This window comes from Miniopterus schreibersii (genome assembly GCF_964146895.1).
Source record: "Miniopterus schreibersii genome assembly, chromosome: 3".
Taxonomy (NCBI): Eukaryota; Metazoa; Chordata; class Mammalia; order Chiroptera; family Miniopteridae; genus Miniopterus; species Miniopterus schreibersii.
This window is the reverse complement of record NC_138103.1, coordinates 38,230,961-38,247,249: the sequence shown is the minus strand read 5'-3', so window position 1 is coordinate 38,247,249 and position 16,289 is coordinate 38,230,961. Positions and strand designations below refer to the sequence as shown.

The following is a 16,289-nucleotide window of genomic DNA, read 5'->3' as shown; positions in this document are numbered from 1 at the left end:
ATGCAGGAAAAATAAAACTGCTTCAGAAAGGGTACCAAAACTCTAAGAACAGTGATGCTCCTGGAAGCAGGGGTTGGAGCCAGGACTATACAGTGCGTGGTAAAGCTGAGAGAGAGACTTTCCATTTTATATATTTACATTCTGGCCTTTGAACAACATAAGCATATTTTTTGTATTTTAAATTATATTTTTTAGTGTTTTAAAACTTCTCAGTGTTATCCTGGAAAAACAGACTATTTCAAGCCCAGCTGGGCTGACCTACCTTATGGAATCCATTTCCTCCCCCAGGGAGACTGGGCCTCCTTTTCTCCCTTCCCTTCCCTTCCCTTCCCTTCCCTTCCCTTCCCTTCCCTTCCCTTCCCTTCCCTTCCCTTCCCTTCCCTCCCCTCCCCTCCCCTCCCCTCCCCTCCCCTCCCCTCCCCTCCCCTCCCCTCCCCTCCCCTCCCCTCCCCTCCCCTCTCCTCCTTTTTCACTTAGTTGAATATTATTAGGTCTTCCTATACCTTCCAGAGGAAGCCACTCTTTTAAAGCTTGTGTAGTATAATGAAATTCTTTTTTAAAAAATTGATTTTAAAGAAATAAGAGAAAACATCAATTGGTTGTTCCATCTATTTATGCATTCATTGGTTGCTTCTTGTATGTGCCCTGACCTGGGATCAAACCCTCAACCTTGGCTTATTGGGATTGCAGTTCTGGGGATAATGGAGTAAAAGCTCAAAACATGGTAGCTAGCCAGTGGGCTCTCCTGGCTGTAAGCCTCCCACTCTGACTTTGGGTAGCCACAGAATTCATTTCTATTCCTGTAACCTCTGTCCTAATATTTATCAGACTGACATTCCTTGGGGTCCAATACTACTGCTTCATATAAATATTACCAGATTGTCTTCCAAATCCTGGTAATGGTGAACCTGGAGGCAACTGGGATCTCTTGCAAGAACTTATGCCATGCAGAGAGCAATCTTAAGATTCCTGGAGCAAACTGACAGCAAAGAGCTGAGATGGGGTCTAATATGAAGTGAAAGGAGTTAAAACTCAGAAAATGACATTTTTCTATTTCAAGTCATCCCAAAACGAAGCCATGGGAATCAGAGACACAAAATCAGGAAGAAATTCCAGAATTAAAGTGACAAAAATAGTCTGAGATCACACAGGGAAAGTCTTCACAGTGCTTTCTTTAAAGCGTAATTTCTCTTGTCCGCAAATTTGGAAAACGGAACAGAAGGGGAAATGAGTAGAAAGAACACAGTGTGTGCAAGTATTTGGTGTGAGTCCCTGCTCCTCCATTTCAAGTGATAGTAAATAAGGGAGCAAACCTTGGCGTGCATTGGTCGTGAGCCTTGCACGCTGCTGCATGCTTTCAGATTTGTGCCTCATTAAATCTCACTTAAGCTGAAATGATGCTTCACTTAGCAGATGAGAAAACTGAGATTCAAAGAAATTAAATTGCACCCAAGTTTACAACCCAGGACTCTTGACCTTGAACCTTGTATTTCCATCCCTGCTGTTCTTCCTTGGCTCCCTGCCCTGCCTCTGGGTTCTCTGGGAGGCTTCAGAAACGCTGGGTGAGATAATGTCACTTGAGTGATGTCGGCTGCTATGGATTTTCACTTCAACTTTATCTTTGCCGCATTTCCTTTACACCTTGCTTCTGCTGCACAGTTTTGTGTGGATGTTGACACTGTTTCTCCTCCTGTTTTTAGTAGTAGCTTTTAATTCTGTTCTCCAGCTTTCTCTAGACAAAATACCCTTACACTACGTATCAGAGTCCCTGGACTACTGACTCTATTGCTAACAAAAGATTCAACACCTTAAAAGAAGGGAAATTCCCTGATAAAATTTTAATATGTATTAGATTTTTTTTTTAAATGTCATCATGAAAAAGGAAATATAGCTCCTTACTAACTGAACTGTGTGAGGTCTCTGTTTTCACACAACCATCTGGTGTTTTGCATTTCTCAGTTCCATATTACTTCCAGAAGGAGTTGAATAATTTTGACCAAATGTGATTCAGAACAAAAGACCATCAGAATTTATTTGAAGTTTAATTTGTGGGGTTCTTTATTTATTTTTTAAAAATTATTGTTAGAGTGAGAGAGGAAGGGGGAAAGAGAGAGAGAAACATCAATTTCTTGTTCCATCTATTTATACATTCATTGGTTGCTTCTTGTATGTGCCCTGAGCAGGGATCGAACGTGCAACCTTGACATATTGGGATGACGCTCTAACCAATTGAGCTATACCCAGCAGGGCCGAATTTGTTAAGTTCTTTAAACAGACCTGCAGAGAAGGCTGTTCTGTGCCAGGCATTGTGTGAGACATGTCCTGTATGGTCCATGTCCATCTATCTTTGAAACAACTTCTAGAGGTGGGGATCACTATTCTCGTACTATAGATGGGGAAGCTGCGTCTCGTTAATATCCCTGAGCAGTATGGAAGTATGTGGAGCTATTAGATATAGAATGTTTGGACTTTTATAAGTAAACTCTTCTTTTCCAGGATCCTGGGGGAATAAGTTGCCACAAGAAATGTGTACTAGAAGACAAGCTTATACTGCACTTTTTAAACTTTAAATTAATATGTGTCACGGGGCATGTTTTTAAGAAGGTAAACTCATGGCTCTCATACAAATACAAAATATGCATGTCAAAGATATTACTTAACTCATTTATTAATGACAAATCAGTAAACTGTTTTTTAAAGTTATTATTTTTTAAATATATCTTTATTGATTTCAGAGAGAGGAAAAGAGAGAGAGAGAGAGAAACATCAATGATGAGAGAGTCATTGATCAGCTGCCTCCTGCATGCCCCTGACTGGGGATCGAACCCGCAACCCGGGCATGTGCCCTGACCGGGAATCGAACCCCGATCGCCTGGATCCTAGGTCGACGCTCAACCGCTGAGCCACGCCCGGCCGGGCCAAATCAGTAAACTCTTATACTGGGTTCAAAGGAGAAGTCCGAGTGCAACACAGGCAACACGGAAATGAGAAATCAGTTCCACCTCCTCTAGACGTGTATCTCTAGAGCCCTTTGCAATGCTATCAGTTTTCTGCAACCCAGAGTTGTCAAATAACTAAGTAAAGAACAATAAGAAGAATCTGGAAGTGGGTGTTTTACAATTCCTAGTATCCCACTGAAAACTCCCCTGTGATATTTTTTTCTTTATCAGCCCATTTTAAAGTCACCACTTGCCCTTATATTTGTCTTTTTCATTATGTTGCCTTTTTAAGTGAGCATGTGCTTTTTGGAAGCGGTAGGTAACACAAAGGAAATGGCTTAGCTTGTCACTGCAATGATGCAAACCGCTGGTTTTTAACCACTCGGGGTCAGGAAAATTCATACACAATTTGCATTCAGCATCAGGTTAAGGGTCCCAGATGTATTGAGTCTTTCAAGACTGTGCTCTTTTGTGTTAGGGCCTCCATCTGTGTGACCTAAGGCCGATTTTGGGGTTAAGGTGTGTGGCACCTGTCTTTTCTCCCTGGCTAAGATTGCCTCCAGCTGGCTTCCATGGTCTGTGCTCTGACCCTTCCTGGGCAGCCCCCTCACAGTTGGCATCTCTGCTGCTTCTGCTGACTGTGGTCCTACACCGCCAGCCCCCACCCCAGCACTCTCTTCTTCTTTCTGTTTGCTGTTTCCTCTCTATCCTGTTAAATTTCCCACTGTGGGATTTTTTTTAAGTTTATTTTTTATTGTTGACATTATTACAGATGTCCCCTATTTCTCCAGCCGTTCCGAATACTCCTTGCTTTTCTGGAGAGGCACCAAATCCCAGTGTTAGAGAGGTCAACTCTCAGCCTGTTGACTTCTTGTGACAGTGTTTACGGTTGGTTATGGCCACTTGTTTATCCCCAAAGCTGTCCTTTTGTTAAGCCCCCATTCAAATTTGGAGTTAATCAGATGCAAGAAGTAAGGTTTTATATATTTGTTTAAAGAACTTTAATTAACAGACCACAACAGCCAGACATGCTCTCCAAATTGTTTTCTTTTTCATCCTTTCTGATAGTGGGCCCACTTGATCAAATTTTAATTGGGCAGGAATTAGCAGCAACATAAATGTGCATCTGTCATCACCGTTTAAAAGTTCCAGGTGTAACAAATTTGATGGTGAAGAAGTGATGTATTTGCTGGGGAGGTTGTAAAGAAGTGACTGGAGTGCTTCACTGTATTAGCAATTTCTTAGTTGAAGTAATGTTATAGGGAATTATTGTCAATCTCGTAAAACTAGTTTTTCATTAGTTAATGCTATAAAATATATATATTTTTTATCTTCTGAGCATTATTTTTTTTTAATGTATACAGGGGTCAGCATATTTTTACCATTAGTGTATATCTCCAGATTTATAATTGTTGATGCTAAAGCCAGGATTCCCTGGATATCAATTTGCTTTTCAGCAAACATTGCTGAAATGAACTGTTTGATTAAGCCAAGAAAGGAAATATAGGGGGCGGGGGCAGTAAGATAAGTAGGTGCAAAATAACATTTAGTATTGTTTCTATAAAACACTCTTAAATAGTTTTAACATAGCAATAATCCTTTGTTTACGTTCAACAAGTCTTCATTTATCATTAATCAACAACATACATGTATATTATCAAACACAAATGAATTCATCGTAATAGGTGAAACACTAAATCGGTACTTTCAGCACTTTCTCCTTGAGAACATCCATTCACGTGTTGGTTGCCTTCCAGGACATACCTTTGGTCCACCCCTCTGTTACATGTTTAATCATAGATCCAGCCAGAAGTAGAGGTGGGCCTGTGCTTTGGCTCCCACTGTATCTCAGTCAGAACCACTGCATCCTCCTTTTACACGGAATATCTGTACCGTTGTCCTCTGCTGTTTCCTCGTTGTGCATAACACATCTTCCCTCTGTAAGAGAACTGACTGATGACTGTAAGAGAAACCACACTCTAGAGTGCACTTAGGGGAAGAAAACCACATTTTTAGCTAGATAAAACAAACATCTGCTTTGCTAGCCTGTAAAGCAAACAAACAAAAACACCCATATATGTATTTAAAACTCTCATTTTGCAGGTCAGCATGTTTTTACGCAGAAGTATTTAAGTATAGCAAAGAGAAGGGGGAAATTGGTTCTGCTTCTGTCAGAAGCCCATGTAGGCCTGGGAATGACACAGAGAGCAAGATACACAGTCTCTGTTCTCAAAAAGCTTAAATTCTGGTAAGGAGAGGCAGACATTAAAAATTTAGGCAAATGATGGGAGTTTCAGGAACAAGAAAGTGTGATGGTTAGCAAACAATTTAAGGTGAGCAACATTTCATAATTTACATTTTTAAAAACCCTGGCTACTATGGGGGGGAAGATTGGAAAGGGGCATACACTAGACTGGTATCTGTGGAGAAGGTGGGAAGTGGGTAGAATTTAGAGAATTGAGGCAGGTAGAACAGAAAGAACTTGGTAATAGACCGGGTGAGGGGGAGGATTGGTGGCTCCCAGGGTCTCTGACTTGAGCAAATGGATGGAAGGGATGCTATTAATTAAGACAATAAAGAATGGAGGAGGAGTACTTTGGGGGCAGGAGGGAATTAAGGATTCCTTTTTGGACATGGTACATTTGAGATGCCTGCAGAATAGCCAAGGAGAAGAAAAACCTTGAATGCATTTGCAAAATGAATCCGGAAAAGCGGTCAGGGCTGAGTTATGACTGTGGGTGTTGTTGGCACGTGGATGTATCTGAAACCGCGGGAGTGGGTGAGATCACACAGGAGTGAGGGTAGAGCGAAGCAGAAAAACTTGGTGCAGGACTAGCGCTGAGACATACCAGACCTTTAAGGGATCTGGTAGGGGATGTGGAACTGACAAATGAGCCTGAGCAGGAATGGCTAAAGGCAGTTAATTTGCTAGGGGGAAAAAAATCGTATTTCATGATCACAGACCACACAGTCCTGGCCAAGAACTCTCAGCCACAACCCCCAGTTGGCTCCAAAAAAGTCTCACTAATGCGAGAAAAGAAATCTACTGCAGGCGTGGCTTCCCTGCAGCAGGGAGAGGGAGCTTCATTCTCATTTTAAAAGGTGACTGCACCGGATATAATCCAGAGACAAACAAGGAGTGTGTGAAGCTGCTGCTGTTTCTAGAGCAGGGTTTGACATTCCTCTGAGACAAGTGTGAAAGGCTCAGAGATCGAAGTCTCTGTCCTGGTTCAGACGCGGTGACCAGTAAATGGGAATGATCTTGCTTAGCTGGCAGCAGCCTTGCCTTTTATGCTTTCTCTTGTGGGAGGTTAAAGTGCTGCAGCGCAGAGTTTCCGTTTGGTCTTTGTGTTTGAAATTAGATGGGATGTTTAGATTTAATAAGAAAAGTAGCTTAGACGAGGTGCAAACTTGCAGTCCAGCCTTGGGAAAAGGAGCACAGAGGAATCTAGAACCGCTCTCCCCCTGGCTTCAGTTATTTTACAACGTATGACAGTATTTCCAGCTAATAGACATTGCAGTAAATCCCAGATGGGATGTTTGCAGACTGGGCCATGTTCAATAGAAAAAAGCAGAATAACCTTTCAACCTCATATAAAATAAATTCCTGAAATCCTGTTACTTACTGCATATTTGAAAATTTGGGGGGATATATCTTTCTGTATAAATCAGGTTTATTTATTTGTTGAGGTCCATATCATAAGCTTGGCAATGGAAGATAGTCCCTGGTCTTAATATGGTAATATTAACTACATGTGTGCCCTTTCTTTGGATATCAGTTCTTTAGTGTGAATTAACCTACATGCACTTTTGCAAACCGCTGAAGAATAGGGTAGAAATGGACTACTGCTTAAGTGGTGAAAGCATAGAAAAGCTTGGAAACTTTCATAAAGTTGCCTGTTTTTCATGCTTTTTCATTTTCCTTTTCTTTCTCAAAATATATTTCATTTCTTCTTCTGCAGTTTCAGTTTGTGTTTGAGAAGTTTAAATATCGACATTTGTTTGAGGGTACCATCTCAATCGAGATGTTCTTTCACGGTGTGTGGCCCTATATATTTGTGAATGATGTTCTGGAACCACTTGGTGGCTACTTATACTATATACCATAAGCTACTTTGGCCCAAATTTCAAATCCAGCATGGCTGTTCCACACTGAGGGAGTCACTCTTCCTATATGTCCTACCAGCCTGGATTTGGGAGCAGCAGTTTTCTAATGTTGCTAGAAATAATTTTACATCATTGATGATGCCCTGACTCATTTCTACATAATCTGTTTTTAAGCCTTTTACCTTTCATTACGGAATGACTGCTTTCCAACAGGTAGGCCTAGGCTTCTACACTGGCATATGCAGAGGGAACATCTGCTCCTGGACCCAAAAGTGGAATAGAGACCCTGAGATCTACAGCTCTAAAGACCTAGGGAGAGGGAGAAAGCACAGCTGTAGTGGAGCAGCATGTACAGAGTAGGGGGGAAAATTGGAGAAAAACTACACTGGGTTTGGGTAATAAACATTGATTGAGCATTTTCACTGACTGGCTGTAAGCTGGGAACATTACAGTGTCTTGTTAATATTCAACACTTATAACTATTATAATATCTACCTTAAACCTGTCAAATTAAGTTATGATCATTCCAAAAGTGAACTCTAAGCATCATCTTTTTCAAAGTATATTGTTCAGGTAGCACATTTTATTAGCCCATACGGGATGGTTATTTTCTCAAAATGTATAAAAATGTAAAGGGAGCAGTAGCCATTCATCAGAAATAGCAAGTGACAATAAGCTCTCCAAAGAATGTTTTCATACTCAGCTTCTGGGAGTTGAAATTCAGGGTGGTTAGGATGACCAAACTGGTAGGTATTGGCTGGTATCTTGGGAAATTTGACTTTTTGCAATTGGATTATAAAACAGGGCTCTCCTTTGGATTTGCTTCCATGCATTTGCCATTTTACTCAGTACCATAGCTTTGTCATCTGTTCCTCTTACATTTAAATGAGTTTCTTTACATTGTTCTTGGTAACTGTTTTCCAGAGGATAATTGTGGAGTTGATTTTATATTTTTGATGCACTTTTTATGAAATTAAGCTAGGGAAAAATTGCATAAAAACTTACTGCCTTGTGAAACATAGTGTTCTTATAATCAGAAAGTGTTATTTTTAAGGAGGTTGAACTCTTTAACTTCTAAACAAAGTATTGACTACATTGCAGAGGGTATAAAATACTTGAATTGCCACCCTGGCTGGTGTGGTTCAGTTGGTTGGGCATCATCCAGTGCACTGAAAGGTTGCTGGTTCGATTCTGGTCAGGGCACATGCCCAGGCTGCAGGCTTGGTCCCAGTAGAAGGAGTGCAGGAGGCTGTCGATTGATATTTCTCTCTCTCTGTCCCTCTCCCTCTCTCCTTAAAAATAAATTTAAACAAATACTTCAGTTACCAAAGACCTTAAAGATTATGCACAACAACCTGTTAAATTCACAAATGAGAACCTAATGCACAGAAATGTAGGGAAATTTCTTTTTTACCTCTTTTTGAACAGAAACAAATGTCAGTAGATCGGAGGCAAATCATACATATAGTGGGAAAATGAGAAGAAAAATATACCTTAAGATCTGTTTTTAATTTGCTCTGTCACAGAAACTAATCTGTTCTCCCCCCCCACCCTTTGTTTTTAGTGGCCACAGATGTCTTTAATTCCAAAAACCTGGCCGTGCAGGCACAAAAGAAGATCTTGGGTAAAATGGTATCCAAATCCATCGCTACCACCCTAATCGATGACACAAGCAGCGAAGTGCTGGATGAGCTATACCGGGTGACCAGGGAGTACACCCAAAACAAGAAGGAGGCTGAGAAGATCATCAAGAACCTCATCAAAACCGTCCTCAAGTTGGCCATTCTCTACAGGAATAATCAGTTTAATCAGGATGAGCTAGCGCTGATGGAGAAATTTAAGAAGAAAGTGCATCAGCTTGCTATGACCGTGGTCAGTTTCCATCAGGTAGATTACACCTTCGACCGGAACGTGTTGTCCCGGCTGCTGAACGACTGCAGAGAGCTGCTGCACCAGATCATTCAGCGCCACCTCACCGCCAAGTCACACGGACGGATTAATAACGTCTTTGATCACTTTTCAGATTGTGATTTTTTGGCTGCCTTGTATAATCCCTTCGGGAATTTTAAACCCCACTTACAGAAACTTTGTGATGGTGTCAACAAAATGTTGGATGAAGAGAACATATGAGCGTGTGAATGAAGATGGGGACTGCTCGCAATTGATCTGAAGATGGAGCCCTGTTGGTTTATGAAGGAAAAGAAGGATTTTTTGAAGAGTAAACATATTTCAGAAAGACTCTGCCCAATCCAATTGTCAGACGTTAATGATAATGTTTCGTGAGGCTCATTTTATTTGAAGAAAAGCATATTGCCAAAAATTATGGTTAACAGCTTCCTAAGGGGTAACAAGTACTGGGAAAGATGTGTGGTCGCAGAAGGCAAATACTGAGTTACACAGAGTATGCGTGACTCCAAACCTGGAGACATCTTTTTCAGAGCAGTTGTATTGGCGGCACGTTGGATATTTCTAACATGTACAGAGTTACGTATTTTGATTAACTTTTGTTCATTACTATGTATATATACCTCTTTTAAACAGCCAAGAACTTTTCTTGCTGTCATTTCTCCTTTCGAAGCCATTCCATTTTCAAGTCTACCTTTTGTTAAAGATTCTTTTGTGAAAGATTTTTGTCATTGACATCCAAGAATTAAGTCTTAATTAAGAATTAAGACATTAAACAATTGAGGCAGTCCAATTGGAACCCTCAGAGAAATGGAAAACTGCTTCTCTGAAATCAGTATTGTAGAAATCAAAACTGTGTCTGACATTATGCATAATGCCTAATATAAGACTATGCCTCTGGAGTCAAGTCCTGTTTTTTAATACCAACCGTGATATTTCCTAGACGTGATAATGCCCCAGAACGTAATGCCTTGAAATGCTTGCTGAGGGCTTAGCTTTCATGTTATCTTGAAAATGTGCTGATGGAATCTCCCTTTTTAATATCCATTTGAAATGTAAGAGACAAAGAGAAAATCTAGATTGTTCTTGATATTAGGACAATAAAAAGTAAGTGGTATTAAGAAAAATAAACAGTCTTTATTTTAGAAATTGAGTCCATCAAAATAATGTAAGAGGATGAGGAACAAAAAGGGAATAAAGGATATTGCTACAGAATATGAGAATGAAAATTAATGCATTTCAATGTTTAGTAAGGTTTGATAGGTAAATAAAGAATGCCACTTTTTTATTTAACTGATAAGGTTTTTGCTATTTTTTTATTTGCTGTTTTGATGAGTAAACCAAAGACTATTTGCATTTCAAGCAGTTTGTGTGTTGTTTCTATATAATTTTATGTGTGTGAATGATAAAGTAAACACTCGCTTATTTTGTCAAAAAAGAAATGGAAACCTGCTGGCCAAGAATATCACCTAGGAAATAACAGACAACCAGCAACACTAAATATTTGCATTGTCACCATGCCTGTGATGCAGTGTACTCTTGCCTTGAATTTGCCTCCCAGAATATTCACATTCAAATAATAGTTCTTCAGGAAAGGGCCTACAACTAAAATTCCAGAGGTTGAGATCTGCTTTAACCCGCTGCAGCCTAGAGGAGGTGACCAGTTTCTCTGGGACCCTCATGGGCTTGTCTAAGACAATTAGCAGAGGCAAAGTATCTATCTCCCTGTTTGATACTAAATCCTGACATAAAGATTTGAACTTAAATTACTATTCATACTTCCCAGAACTGGTAGGTGACCCCTATGTGTTATAGGAATAGCATAGTGACTGCAGAAATGGCCCCTTTAGCTTCATATCCTGCAAAGGAGCTTATAAATTTAGTTCAGCAGCCTTCCTTGGCCAGCTCTGCTTTCCTCAAAGCAGAGAGTGTGGCCTGTGGGAGCTCCTGACTTGTTCATTCTGTTCTCTCCCAGATCTTCCTCAGCGGGTGTGGGAAATGGAGTGTCCTGGCCGTTGGTGGGTGCTTCTTGCTCATCTCTCCCTATGGAACAGGACCACCAAAGAGGGAGGAGCTGGGAATGAATTCAGATCAGTCTGGGCACGTTGCATCGTTGCATCCAGGGTTATGCCTGCAGGCTAGCAATCAGATAGACATGGGGGAGGGGGAGAGCTACCCTTAATCTCACACGGAAGAAAGGTCGTAGGCAGTATTCTGAAGAGGGGGACCTGTTTATTATCTCTCAGCTTCATCTTCTGGGAGGAACTCATCTTCTCACCAGTCCTGGGCCGGGGAGGCATGCCCTAGAAGGATCCGTTACAGCGTCTTGATCAGCAAGTTCACCTCTGATGAAACAGGACGTTCTTTGTGCATGAATTTAGTTGTGGGGTAGAGGGTAGGGGTGGGTGGGGGTGGTTAAAGCTGGAAATAATCCAAATGTATTTAGGATAGATAATTCTGAGCCAAGTGATAGTCATTTTGGGGTCTTATGGACATTTTTTAAAGATTGAGTTTGCATTTTGGAAAAAACATACCAATTGTGTTATAATTGATTTTTAAAGTTCAGTGCTAATAGCTCCTCTGCAAACAGGAGTTAATCTAATAGATGAGTGATAATACTAATATTAACAATTGACACAAAGTGGCTGTTGTGTGCCAGGCACATTAACTCATTTAATCTCTGCCACAACCTTCACCATTTTACAGACCAGGACACTATGGCAAGAGAAGTTAAGGAATTTGCCCGGGGTCACATAGCTATTACGTGTCAAAGCCGCAGTAACACTGTATTTTAGTTGAATGATAGCATGGATAAAGGCAATTCTAGAAACATCATTGGTCCAGAGAAGAGTGGGCAGTGTGCTTCTGAAGTAGTTTTCACATAGTGACATTTTAGATGATATTTAAATCCTACAGGTGTGACCTATTCTCTCAGATCTGAGTGTAATTTATACCAAGTATTTTATGAAGTTTTCAACATGGCTCCTCATTTGGGGCCATCTCATGGCTCAAATGTCTGTCCCTGCTGGAACTTTAAATTCAAGGCGCTTGCAATGAACAGTGACTTGGAACGCTGAAACACGAGGTACAGTGGACCCAGCCCCAGCTGGTCTTTCAGCGGACACACAGTGAGCTCTGTGTGCACACGCCCAAGGCAGACGCAGCAGCTCACCGCTGTGTTCCCCAGAAGAGGTATGGCAGCAATTTGCTGCTTCATTATTTTCCAGGTTTAGAGGTTGGAAATATCTGAACGAGTAAGTTTGAGGATAGCCTTGTGTTTTTCTGATTATTAGACCTTTTGTATACAACTAAAAATTAGTTTTAAAAAAAGGAAAATGTTAGGAACTTTAGTAGTACAGAGATACTGCTCTTTTTTTTTTTTTGTCTTATATAACAGTATCTCACTCAATTATCTGGAAAGTTTTTTTCCTCCCACCATGTAAATACTTAAAAAAACACAAAGCTTAAACTTTGTAATGGATTTTCCCCTCAAAGGATTAATATAGCACTTTTTTGGTCTACATTTCAAGTCAATTGGATTTTTACTGAGCATTTTCATTTATCCTCGAGACACTTGATAAGAGCACATAAGCTGAGTTATAATTTAGCATATCAGTCTTGACAGATAGTAAATGAAAGATGAAATATTTCATTCCATTCCATATGATGGAATATTTGTAGTAAAGAGTTAAGTGCTATTTAATTGCTAGGAAATTAAAATAACCTAATCAAACAAACTTAATTAGCATGTTAATAGGATTTATACCTATTTTTAGCCAACTTGCATTTCCAAACTTGTGTTATCTAAGTTAATTGAACTTCGCAGTGTTTGAAAAATTACTGCTTTGCTTGATAGATTGTATTCCTTGGCATAAAGCTTCTGTGTAATTTGTTAAGCTCAGAGCAGGTTTTAACATTCAGTGCTGTTTATGACAGGTAACATTTTATCCTAGCTCTGAAATAATTCTGTTTCTGTGATTCAGATACAGTCTTTATAGAAACCCCCTAATGAAAACATTGAGGCACTAACCAGAAAAATGAGTCAACTTTTTGTTCCTAAAATGGAACAGAAACATTTTTAGGAGCTTATAATCACATATTACTATTATGGCAAACTATTGAAAATCCATTTTCTCTTTTATTGAGGTGTCTTCATGGTTAGTTATGTAGGCCCAGAGCCAAAAAGACACTTTTATTTTGGGGGATTTCCCAAAATGGAAACATTTTTTGGTACTAATGATTTATGTCTGTCTAGCCAAAGATGTGTTTTCCATCTAGCAACGAACCTCAGTCCCAAGTTATGGGGGACAAGTCACTGCAAAACAGCACGTCTGCTGAGCTCTAAATAGGGCTATGTGCAAGTCAGCCAGCGATCACAGTTAAGAGGAAAACATCTGTGCTTTGGAAAATGCCCTTCAAGTACAGAGCTGTGCCCTGTGTCCACCACATTTCCATCGGATCTTTGTAAGATGAGCCAGCCCGTGGGTAAGGCCCCTTCCCCTTCCTTCATGGGTGGCTGAGGAAATTTCCTGCCTTCCCCACTCACAGCTGCATAACTGTATTTCTGCCTCATGCAAAGAAGAGGGCTGATCGGGCACTTAGGGCTCGTTCTTCACACAAGGAAAGAATATTTGATTTTTAAAAGTATGCGTTTTGATGTGCAGAATGATCCAAGACCATATGCTTCTCTGTACTTCAGTTTTTCCATTTAAAAGCTCACAGGTAGATGGATTAAGTCATTTAAAACTGCCTGATACAATATGTTATAAACATAGGGCAGGGAAGTGAAAACTCAGCTTATGTACCTAGATGGTCACCATTATCTGGGATGATGGGTGTTTTATAAGAAGCTGAGGTTGCATTTTCCTGGAAATGGACTTTTATTGGCCCAGCAAAAGCCACTAGGTACCCATCCTAAGTGACTGTCCTGCTGCTAAGACCATTTGTTTTCACTAAAGGATAAATAACTTGCCAAGCAAATGATATATTTTTATAAGACATTAAATGTCCTGGAAGAGGATTGCTGCTAATTAGATAAAGGTGCCAGCATTATTACTGTCCCCTTATCACAGCCATTTTCAACCGCTTTCATCTCATGGCACATAAACTAATTGCTAAAATTCTGCAGCAGACCAAAAATACGATTTTTGCCCATCTGACAAAAAAAAAAGTATAATTTTGATTCATTCACACCGGACAGCTATTGTTTTGTTGGCTGTCTTTTATTGGACAATCTAAGGCAAAAGAGGTCAGTGTCCCTGTCTAAACAGTTAGGTGCTGCATGTATTAAAAATTCTGTGGCTCACGGTTGAAAATCACTGCCATATTGTATGGACTTTGTGTTCTCATAGCCGAGGAGTCACATTCTTAGGTTGCTGAAATAGTCACTGGGAAATACTCAGTGAAAGCTACGAGTGGAAACATCCCGTAGCATTTTCAAACACCACGTGCCAGGAGTTTGGCATCTCTTCCTGCTGGGGACACACTGGAGGGTGGCCAGGTGGAGCCCTGTTTTCAGGGTTTTCAGCAACTAGTCTGCCAGGGAGCCTTCTCAACTTATCTCCAACATTTGGACAAAATCAATTACCTCATATGCTCATTTTTAGGATAAATTAAACAAAACACGGAGGGCTTTGAAACCTCCTGAAGACTATTCCTGCATGGAGTGTTTACCTAGGCAAAGAAAAGAAGTCTAGAGCCTAAAGTAAACAACAGGCTTCCGCAGCCCCAGATAATTTTATCAAATCTCAGTCTCTTTTAAAAAATTGTCTTTTGTTTTTAGTTTATGATGCACATCTATTATGTGTCCAGCACCAGGCTGGGCCTTGGATCCGCACAGTAACACCTCGATCCTGTACTTGAGTAGTTCACTGACTGCTGGGGACACTGACAAGGCCACAGGTACGTTCCCTGAATTAGGATTCCCAGGGTGAGGCAGATCCCAGGAAAGGCTTTGTCAGCCTCAAATACTCTTGCTTTCTGGCTTTAAAATTTTCACGGCTTTTTGAGTTTTAAATTCATGCTTTAGAAACAATGAGCTCAGCCCTGGCTGGTGTGGCTCAGTGGGTGGGCTTCGTCCCATGCACTGGAAGGTTGCAGGTTCGCCCCCTGAACTGGTCCAGTGAGCATGGCCCTTCCATGGTTCTCGGCAGCCGGGCCACTGGCTGGTTTGGTTCTGTCTGCTCACTCGTCACTTGCTCATCGCTGCCTGGAGCTCCCTGAGTCTTGGAAAAGAAAAGTTAAGAAACCCTGGCCGGTGTGGCTCAGTTGGTTTGGCTGGAACATCGTTCCGTACACCAAAAGATTGCGGGCATGAACCCCCGTCGGGGCGCATGCAGGAGGCAACCGATCTTTCTCTCTCACATCGGTGTCTCTCTCTCTCTCCCCTTCTTGGCCCCCTCTCTCCCACTCCCTCTCTCAAAATCAATAAAAACATATCCTCAGATTTAAAATAAATGAATAAAAGAAAAAAAGAAAAGTTAACAAACAGCATGTCTTCTTGCTGACAAAGGATTGGGAATCAGGCCCAGAAATGCAGCCTGAGGTTTAGACCCTAAATGTATTTCATCCCCAGTGGCTTTCCCTGTGGCTCTAGACAAGACAGGGATCTTTTCCTTTTCGTTGGGTTACGTCTAGAGAGTTGGTATCCAAAGTCCTTTTTGGACACATCACACCACTTCTGATACTTGCTAACTCATGACAGGAATTTTTATTTCTCCTGATTACAAAAAGATGGGCTTTTGAAGTTTTAGTTTGTTTATGAACCACGTAATTTCAACCAAGGATAACAATATAAACACGGCTGATTGTGTAGAAAACCTACCCTGTGTGCTGAACCAGTGTTGCTTTTATTAGCAGGCCAAGAAAGACGTCTGCTCTACTCTGTGTCCTAGTGGCCTTTGCCACACTCCTTCCTCCCAGACTTTAAAAGCAGCAGTCCCCTGCTGGGACACTGGCTCCCACTCCTTCCAGCTGGCATCTTGGGAAGAGCCTCTGACTTCCCGGCTACTGTCGGCACAGCTGGAGTTTGGAATTTGACAGCCTGTTTGTCCATCTTTTTCCAGTGCTAATTTCAATACAGATGTTTTCCCCAAGAAGCTTACCTTTACTTCTTCTGTTTAGCTCTCATAATACTTGAGAAAATCTTTCTGCACACATATAAAGATTCCACTTTTAGAAAAAGAGCCGTAAATTCTAAGTTGATGTGAAACCCATTATGCAAATCATACAAGCCCAAGGAGCAAGAGATATGAACCAGCGAGCCTCCGAAACATAGTTTGGTTGCCTTTCCTTCACCCTGTGTGAGTATTATCTGCAAATGCACTTGCTTAACACTAA

General features: G+C 40.9%; 1 protein-coding gene across 4 annotated transcripts in view; it reads left to right on the top strand.

The window, feature by feature from the left end:
* Nucleotides 1-10,313, top strand: part of TNFAIP8 (TNF alpha induced protein 8) — a 106,550-nt gene extending 96,237 nt beyond the window's left edge. For all 4 annotated transcript variants that reach the window (XM_081132255.1, XM_081132256.1, XM_081132254.1 and 1 more), the window contains exon 2: nucleotides 8,611-10,313. In XM_081132255.1, the coding sequence (XP_080988381.1) occupies nucleotides 8,611-9,176 (566 nt within the window). In that variant the 3' untranslated portion in view covers nucleotides 9,177-10,313. The remainder of the gene's footprint in view (nucleotides 1-8,610) is intronic.
* Nucleotides 10,314-16,289: the final 5,976 nt, after the last annotated feature.